This window comes from Gorilla gorilla, chromosome 10 (assembly GCF_029281585.2).
Source record: "Gorilla gorilla gorilla isolate KB3781 chromosome 10, NHGRI_mGorGor1-v2.1_pri, whole genome shotgun sequence".
Lineage (NCBI taxonomy): Eukaryota > Metazoa > Chordata > Mammalia > Primates > Hominidae > Gorilla > Gorilla gorilla.
The window spans coordinates 21770528-21779454 of record NC_073234.2 but is presented as its reverse complement, the minus strand read 5'-3'; the positions used below and the strand labels follow the sequence as shown (position 1 = coordinate 21779454).

The following is an 8927-nucleotide window of genomic DNA, read 5'->3' as shown; positions in this document are numbered from 1 at the left end:
CATCCATTCAACCCTGGCCAGGATCCAAATGGACTGTTTTTGTCAGGGCCAGGACCGGATCCTTCATACCTGGGGTGCATAGGAAGTGTTAGTGCTCCCCTTCCTCCAAACACAGCAGCAAAATTGGCTCAGGTTGAGGTGTTTTTCTCAACTTCCCTGGAGTCCAGCCCTGGAAGCTGGATCAGGAAGCTGTGTTGTTCTACTGTGATTCCCCCTGGCCTGTATCAGCTTGCCCTGAGACAACCAGCATTCCTGGTTATCCCACACAGGTGGGGCACTCTAGGAAGACCAGGGATCAAGTGTGGGGGTGTAGGGATAGGGGGTGTTTGGGGAGGGCAAGGCAGTTAATTAAGGCAGCTGCCAGGAGGTCTCCCTCCAAACTCTACAAAGCTTTATCAGCTTGGAGGTACTTCTAATACCATTTCCTTTCATTGTTTCCTTTTGGTAATTAAAAGGAGGCCAATCCCCTGTTGTGGCAGCTCACAGCTATTGTGGTGGGAAAGGGAGGGTGGTTGGTGGATGTCACAGCTTGGCCTTTATCTCCCCCAGCAGTGGGGACTCCACAGCCCCTGGGCTACATAACAGCAAGACAGTCCGGAGCTGTAGCAGACCTGATTGAGCCTTTGCAGCAGCTGAGAGCATGGCCTAGGGTGGGCGGCACCATTGTCCAGCAGCTGAGTTTCCCAGGGACCTTGGAGATACCCGCAGCCCTCATTTGCAGGGGAAGGTATGGCCTTTGGAAGGAGAGCTGGCTCAGTTGTGGGAGGAAGATGCAGGACTGACTGAGCCCTGCTCCTGGGGAGCTGGAGTTCTCTGTCGCTGGACTAGAAGGGCTTTGTTTGGAGGGGCAATTCAATTCAGCCAGGGATGATCCTAATACTCCCTCCTCCACTTGCCTCTGAGGGTCCTGGGGCTGCTTTTCTTCATGCAGTGGGTTTTACTGTTTGATAGTACTTCACTCAAATGAGTTGGAATGAAGTTTGCCCTCACCTCTGAGAACCTGGGAGCAGCTGAATGTACCTGCGTGTTAGGACTGGGAGGGGACACCTGCTTGGAGACCAAGACCTGGCAGTATCTGACATCTCAGTGTTCCTTCCACAGATATATCACAGATTGGCTTGATTTCACCTTTGGCTGGATGGGACCTTAGGTAGGAAGGGAGTCACCCCCAGTGAATCTCAGGCAGCAGATTCTGCACTTCATTTAACAACTTTTCCCGAGGAGAGAGGCTACAGCAGGGGCTCTAAGGGACTTGGGGTACGCTCTGCCAGCCAGGATTAATTGTCCCTCTCTTGGGGGTCCCACAGTGGGGAAGTCTGCCTGCATCCAGGGCTGCTGGACTCCTGTCCATTTTTTCAGATGAACTCGGCAAACATTTGCTGGGCATCTCCTGGGTGCTAAGCATCTTGCCAGGTGCAGGGGTTGGAGGCAAGGGAGACAGCCTTTGCTCTTGTGAAGGCACTTGTGGTACAGGGTCAGGGGCCAACAAGCAAACCGTCAAGTTGGTGGTTCCTGAGCATTCTCTATGTCTGGGCTGCTGTGGTGGGCACACAAGTGTAAGACGGTTCCTGCTCGCCAGTTTGGATGCAGAGGCAGGAAGGAATGAGGTGTGTGTTAGCTCCCAGCTGCTTCAGGAGGCAGGGACGTGAGGCCCAGCGGGCCTGGAGGGAAGGCAGTGTTTTCCTCCTGTCTTGGGCCTGGGACTGCTGTCTGTGGAAAGGTGCCCACAGGTCCCAGCTCACAGCGATTGTTACCCTTGGGCCTGGCACTGGCCAGGGGTTTTTTGGGGGGCCAGAAGTCCATGTTCGAAGGGGAAAAGGGGGTCACGAGGATCAATCTTTTCTCCTGCTTTAAAGAAATGTTTTTGCTACTGCATGCCCTGACAGTCGCCACACCAGCAGCCACCTACCTGGGCAGCAATGACCAGCTCACGTCTCTTGCTTCTTTGCAGATGATTCCTGCCAGAGTTGCCGGGGTGCTGCTTGCTCTGGCCCTCATTTTGCCAGGTAGGTACAAAAGGGCCTTCATTTCTCATTCCTGCCCCAGGGCCATCTGGAGTGACACCTTTCTGGGAATCAGCAGGTGTGTCTGGAGCTCACCTGTGTGCCCAGCCCTAACTTAGGCTGTTGGTTGCCTCCTGTGAAGGTTCTGCGGAGTTCCCACCCTTGACTTGTATTCCAGAGACCAGGTGCCTGCAAATGCCATCTCCTGTTGGGGAATTAAGAAGCATAAAGGTGGCACAGAACTGTCCTATATTATGGAGGCACAGGATGAGGAGGAAGGAATCCAAGACTTGGATGGATTATTAGTTTTAGATGACATTGTGGAGGTCACCTAGTTGAACCTCCCATGGTACAATGAAGAGACTGAGGGTCAGAGAGGAGAAATGACTGCTCCAAAGTCTCCTAGAGCCAAAATCAGAGGTCAGTCTTCCTGGGTTCCAGGCCAACACCCTTTCCACTGCACTGCATCACACTGCTGCCCTTCCCTTGCTAAGATTCTGAGTCTGCAAATGGCGGGAGGGGACTTTTGACCTTGGGCACTTTCCACTTAGATCTCTCAGGTCAGCAGCATCCAGCTACTGCCCACAGGTGAGTCTGGGAAAAAAAATACACACTTGTCACACTCTCTGCATCTTCCTACTAGGTGGGTCTTTTGCCGGGGAACCCAGAACACTTAGAGATTCACTGCCGTATTTCCCCACCTGCCGACACACACACACACAGGCACACACACACACCCATAGTCAGTGAAGGAGTTAGGCTGTGACACCGGAGGAGTTCACACTTCAGAGAGTCTATGTGTCAGGCACACAGTCTGATCTGTTTAAAATTTAACCTGCCCAAGACATGCTAGTAGATTTATGTACAAAGATGCTCACTGCAATCTATTTATAATATTAAAACATATGGAAAAATGCTAGAAACCTAACAATAGAGGGCTATACTATAGACATTCAGATGCAAAATATAATGCAGCCACTAAAAACCGCATATTGGAAGTATATACACTAGCATGACTAATTGTTTACAATCTATTGAGAAATAAACAGAGGTTATAGGTAGTTTGCACAAGGTGGTCACCAATTTATAAAAAACCCACAGCTGTATATATGCTATACAACAAAATGGAAAGATGAACATTGAAATGTTAACTCTAATCATCGCTGAATGTTGGGTTACAGATGGTTTTAACTTCTTTGTGTTTTCTTTTCTTTTTCTTTCTTTTTTCGAGACAGAGTCTCGCTCTGTCGCCCAGTCTAGAGTGCAGTGGTGTGATCTTGGCTCCCTGCAACCTCTGCCTCCCGGGCCCAAGTGATTCTCCTGCCTCAGCCTCACCAGTAGCTGGGATTACAGGCGCCCACCACTGCACCCGGCTAGTTTTTGTATTTTTAGTAGAGACAGGGTTTCGCCATGTTGGGCAGGCTGGTCTTGAATTCCTGACCTCAGGTGATCTGCCCACCTCGGCCTCCCAAAGTGCTGGGATTATAGGCGTGAGCCACTGCGCCCGGCCAGCTTCTTTGTGTTTTCTTCTGTATGCCCCAAATTTTTAATAATGGACATGATGACATTTTAAATCAGTAAGTAAATGTCATTGAAACTAATGGATTTCCTGAAAAACTGTTCCTTAGTTATTGCTGTGAGTCTGGGGTCATATCTGGGAGCTGAAAGCAACAGCTTTAGTCTCATTTAGGATGGAAAATACCTCCCCACAGCCCAGTTTCTATCAGAGGCAGTCTAATTTCTACGAGGCCAGAGAGGTTTGAGCTGATGGTCCCAGTTGTGGCCTGAGATCACCAGCCCAACCTGTGGCCTCTCCCTCCAGGGACCCTTTGTGCAGAAGGAACTCGCGGCAGGTCATCCATGGCCCGATGCAGCCTCTTCGGAAATGACTTCGTCAACACCTTTGATGGGAGCATGTACAGCTTTGCGGGATACTGCAGTTACCTCCTGGCAGGGGGCTGCCAGAAACGCTCCTTCTCGATTATTGGTGAGTTCTGGGCACTGCAGGGAGGACTTCAGAGGGAGGGCTGGCTGAGCTCAGCCCTGGTGTGGGGGAGGATTCCTGCTCTCGGGACCGTGTCTGAGTGGAAAGGTCACTGCTGAGAACAAGGAGAGGAACAGCCTTTCTGTGACACGTAGCCCCTCTTGGCTTTCCCCGGGTCTCTCCCCACGGGAGCCGGGTGGGATGGATGAAGAGAGTCTTCATCTTTGGTAGTCCACTGTGTCCGTTGCTCTGGGTCCAGGCGATGCCCTGGGAACTCCACAGCATCAAGGCGAATGATGAACTAGAGAAGGTGCTTTGGAACGTGTAAAACTCCTTGCCAAAGGGAAGACTCGTTGTTGTTTTCTTGGTGGCCTGTGGATCAGAACATCAGCTTATGCTGAGGACTTCCTGTATTCCTGCAGAAGGGCTGGTACTGTCCCTGCCATGTCCCTGCATCCCCACAACAGCCCTGGGATGTAGCTGTAGTCATCCCAGTTTTACCAATGGAGAACCAAGGCTCATGAAGGTTGCATGATCCTTCCAAGGCCTGACAGACAATAAAAGGTGGAGCTGAGGCCAGGCACGGTGGCTCATGCCTGTAATCCCAGTACTTTGGGAGGCCAAGGTGGGTGGATCATCTGAGGTCAAGAGTTTGAGACCAGCCTGGCCAATATGGTGAAACCCCATCTCTACTAAAAATACAAAAATTAGCCGGGTGTGGTGGTGTGTGCCTGTAATCCCAGCTACTTGGGAGGCTGAGGCAGGAGAATCGCTTGAACCTCGTTGCAGTGAGCTGAGATACACTCCAGCCTGGGCAACAGAGCGAGACTCCATCTCAAAAAAAAAAAAAAAAAAAACCACAAAAAACAAAAAACTGGACTGAGCAGGCCAAGGACATAGCCCAAGGCCAGGGCTTAATCTAGAAGAGGGCTCAGAAGTGCCCCACTCAAGTTTGGTCAAGGAGGGAGTCTTTGGCAACACCTGGACACTTACCTGAGATCTGGGCTGTAGGGCTCCTGGGGTCATTGCTCCATCAGTCAGCGGGGACTGACGCAGGGTCCTCCGTGTGCCCAGCACTGGGCTAGGCTCTGTCTAGCACCTGGCTAGAGCTATGAGCTCCCCGCATTCCTGCTGTCTCCCTGAGGCCATCTTTGCTACCTGCCCTGACTCTGCTGGGAAACTTATCACATATGACTTCTGGGCACTGCCATCCTTCCCACTCCTCCATGAGCTCCTCAGGGACAAGGAGCATGTCTCACTCATCTGTGTTTCCTGGTGCTTAGCTCACCGAGTTCTGTGTTGTGCTGAAGATTATGTAGTTATTTATTTATTTTTGAGACGGAGTCTTGCTCTGTTGCCCAGGCTGGAGTGCAGTGAGTGGTGCGATCTTGGCTCGCTGCAACCTCCGCCTCCCGGGTTCAAGCAATTCTCCTGCCTCAGCCTCCCAAGTAGCTGGGATTACAGGTGCCACCATGCTTGGCTAATTTTTGTATTTTTAGTAGAGCCAGGGTTTCACCATATTGGCCAGGCTGGTCTCGAACTCCTGACCTCAGGTGATCCACCCGCCTCGGCTTCCCAAAGTGCTGGGATTACAGGCATGAGCCACCACGCCTGGCCTGAAGATGTTTACAGAGTGTGTGTGAGGAGCCCTGGGGAAGGAGCTTTGATTGGCCAGAGAAGACAGGGGAGGGTGCTGCATGTGGTGGGGACAGCATGAGAAGTGGGGAGGCTGGAAGGGGCATGTACTCCTGACATGGAGCCCTGGGGAGGTCAGTGTGGCTGGAGCAGCAGTTGCCAAACTCCAGGCTGCATCAGGACCACCCGGAGGGCTGTGACAAACAGATCACTGGGCCCTGCCCCTGGAGTTCTGACTCAGTAGATCTGGAAGGGGGCCTGAAAATTTCATTTCTAACAATTTCCCAGCTGCTGCTGCTGCTCTTAGAGTGGGTAACCAGACTTTGAGGGTGCGGGACTGGAGGAGAGTAGGCTGGGAGGCTGTACCATCGGGTGAGGCTGCAGTGTAGGGTCTTGGAGTCTGATGGGGAATTTGAGTCGATTCCGCAGGCTGTGAGGAACTAGTATAGGGTCTTGTGCAGCAGGGAAGTGGTGAGAGGAAACTGGTTTTTTGCCAAGATGGTCCTGAAGAGGAGAGAGGTAGGAGGTGGTAGAGAGGCCTTGGCTGTGGTAACCAGGGAGGTAGTGAAAAGGCCAGAGGCGCCCCAGGGCATGACAAATCAAGAAAGTAATCCTCAACACCAACCGTGAGGGTCCCAACTTGCTTCACAGGCTGCAGCTGCGGAGGAGCTGGAAGAGCAGCTGGAGAGAACCCCTGAACCCCTGCCCCTGGGAAGCTGAAGGCTCATGCCCTCCCTACCTTGGTGACCCCAGATTTTATTTAAGGTGGATTTTCCCATTTTATAAATCACGGCAGAGCTGATACAGACCACTACCTGTGATGGCTCTGGGGTTGTCAGTGGGAATGGAGGGTTAGAAGTGACCGGAGGAGGCCAGGTGCAATGGCTCATGCTTGCAGTCCCAGCACTTTGGGAGGCCGAGGGGGGGTGGATCACCTGAGGTTGGGAGTTCAAGACCAGCCTGGCCAACATGATGAAACCCCGTCACTACTAAAAATACAAAAATTAGCCAGGCGTTGTGGTGGGTGCCTGTAATCCCAGCTGCTCGGGAGGTTGAGGCACAAGAATCACTTGAACCTGGGAGGTGGAGGTTGCGGTGAGCCGAGATTGCGCCATTGCACTCCAGCCTGGGCACAGAGTGAGACTCTGTCTCAAAAAAAAAAAAAAAAGAAGTGACCAGAGGAAGATTTTGATGGAGACACTGCAGTGCCCGGGGTGGGGGCGGGGGTCGGGGGGTGGATTGCTGTCTGGACTCCATAATCTCTCTTAGTTCAGCTCTGCTCTGGACTCCCTGCCCCGAGACGGGCTGGTAAACAACACATACTAATACCTTAGTCCCAGGCACAGAGTTCATGTTCTGGGCTCAGAGAGCCAAGTCAGCATGTTGAAAAAGCTCCCTTCCCCTATTTGAGCCCAACTCCAGACCCCTCGCCAAGTCAGGGTAGCCCTCCCAGGTGGGGACATGTAGCGTGTGCTGGTGCCTCTGGGCTGTCTCTGTCGCCTCCTTCAGGAAGCCCTCTTGCCCATTCCACCCGTCCAGCACTGGGCTCATCAACTCGTGCTCACTGGTCGGTTTCCGTCCCACAAAACTGGATGGCTCTGCCCCCAGCAGGAAATGGAAGCACAGACAGAGCCAGAGTTGCAGTCGGAAAACCCGTGTTCTCCTCTGCTCTCCCTCTTCACTGAGTGTTCCGAGGGCAGTTGCGCTGTCTTAGCCTCCAATTCCTCATCTTTTGAAATGGAATCTCGCTCGTGTTGTCCAGGCTGGAAGGCTGGATTGCAATGGTGCGATCTCGGCTCACTGCAACCTCCCCCTCCCAGGTTCAAGCGATTCTCCTGCCTCAGCCTCCCGAGTAGCTGGGATTACAGGCGTGCACCACCACACCCTGCTAATTTTGTGTTTTTAGTAGAGACGGGGTTTCTCCATGTTGGTCAGGCTGGTCTCGAACTCCCGACCTCAGGTGATCCGCCCGCCTCGGCCTCGGTTCCTCATCTTTAAAATGGAGATACTGTGAGCATCAAGGGAGACAGGTTATCTGAAAATGTGACTGCTTAGCCAAGCTGAGTTATTGAAAGCAGCCAGCTTAACATGGGGTGTTCACTTGGAATCGCCATGCAGAGACAGGGGCTGCTGGGCCCCAGGCATTTCCACGAGGTCAGGGTCACTTGAGTTTCATCTCCCCCTCGTAATCCACACACGTTTGCGCTAGAGGTCTGGCCTCTCGGGCCACCGTTTTCTGGGTTTCAGTGGTCACAGAGGAATTTGAAGGGCCATGGAAGGCCTGTCTACCTCAAAACCCCTTGGTGGGATTCCCCACCAGGTCATTATTCTTTTCTTATAAGCTGTTTGCCCTTGTGAAGTGTCCATTTTCTGGGAGATTGTTTGCCTAAACAAGGTTATGGATCAAACACACTTTAATGTAAATTGATTTCATTTTCACCAAAACCGTGCTGCTAACATCATAGAGAATGGGTGGCTGTTTTGCCTCTTGTTGTTGGTGGTGGCAGGTTTGGGGTGTGTGGGAGAAGAGGAAGAATTAGAGGGGGGTGGGCTGGCACTGGTGCATCAGGGCAGCCAGGGGCACTGGGTCAGGGGAGGGAGCCCAGGACTTGGGCCCTGCAGTTTCAGTTTCCGTGCACATGCCCACCTTCTGTTCCATTGTTCTGCAATGACATCCTGTCTCCTTGACCGTAAATTGCACATCCACATTCCTCCCGAGTGCCTGTGGACCTTATTCATATCCTGGGTAAAGTGTTTATGTACGCACACGAAGGGCCACCTGGTGCCAAGGCGAGGCCCCGTCCTTGATTCTGTCTCCTGGTGAGGCAGGCTCCAGGGTTCGAGGCCAAGGCGACACGGCTGTTTGCCAGGCAGCACAGAGGCCAGAGAGAGACTATGGGAGTCCTGGTTCCTGCTCCTCCGTAGAGACTGCTCTTCCTAAGCTATGGCTGCAGGATCTGGCTCCCAGACCTGCCAAGAGAGAGCCATCAACAACCAACAGCCTGCTGAGTCACTTCCCCCGGGGAGCCTTAGTTTCCGTGGCATGGTCAGACCAGACCCCTGTTCTCAGTTTGGAGGGAGGGTCACCTGCACCAGAATCACAGGCATCGAAGGTAGAGTGTTTAGTGGAAATGCAGATGAGTGAGTTCCACCCTAAAGCCTAAGAAAGCGCCCAGGTCTGACGGTAGTTCCAGCTCCTGGCCTGCTTCTGAAGGTCCCAGGATTCCTCTCGCTCTAATACGTGGGCTAGGAGCTTACTCCTCACTCAGCGCCTTAATCACTGCGTTCAGCAGGCCTGGTGGGAG

At 52.7% G+C, this 8927-nt stretch overlaps 1 protein-coding gene across 1 annotated transcript in view; it reads left to right on the top strand.

The window, feature by feature from the left end:
* The first annotated feature begins 477 nt into the window (after positions 1-477).
* The window catches only part of VWF (von Willebrand factor), a 176120-nt gene continuing 167670 nt past the window's right edge, over positions 478-8927 (top strand). The window contains exons 1-3 of the mRNA XM_031016658.2: positions 478-727; positions 1952-2006; positions 3826-3990. Coding sequence (XP_030872518.2) covers positions 1952-2006; positions 3826-3990 — 220 coding nt within the window. The 5' untranslated portion in view covers positions 478-727. The remainder of the gene's footprint in view (positions 728-1951; positions 2007-3825; positions 3991-8927) is intronic.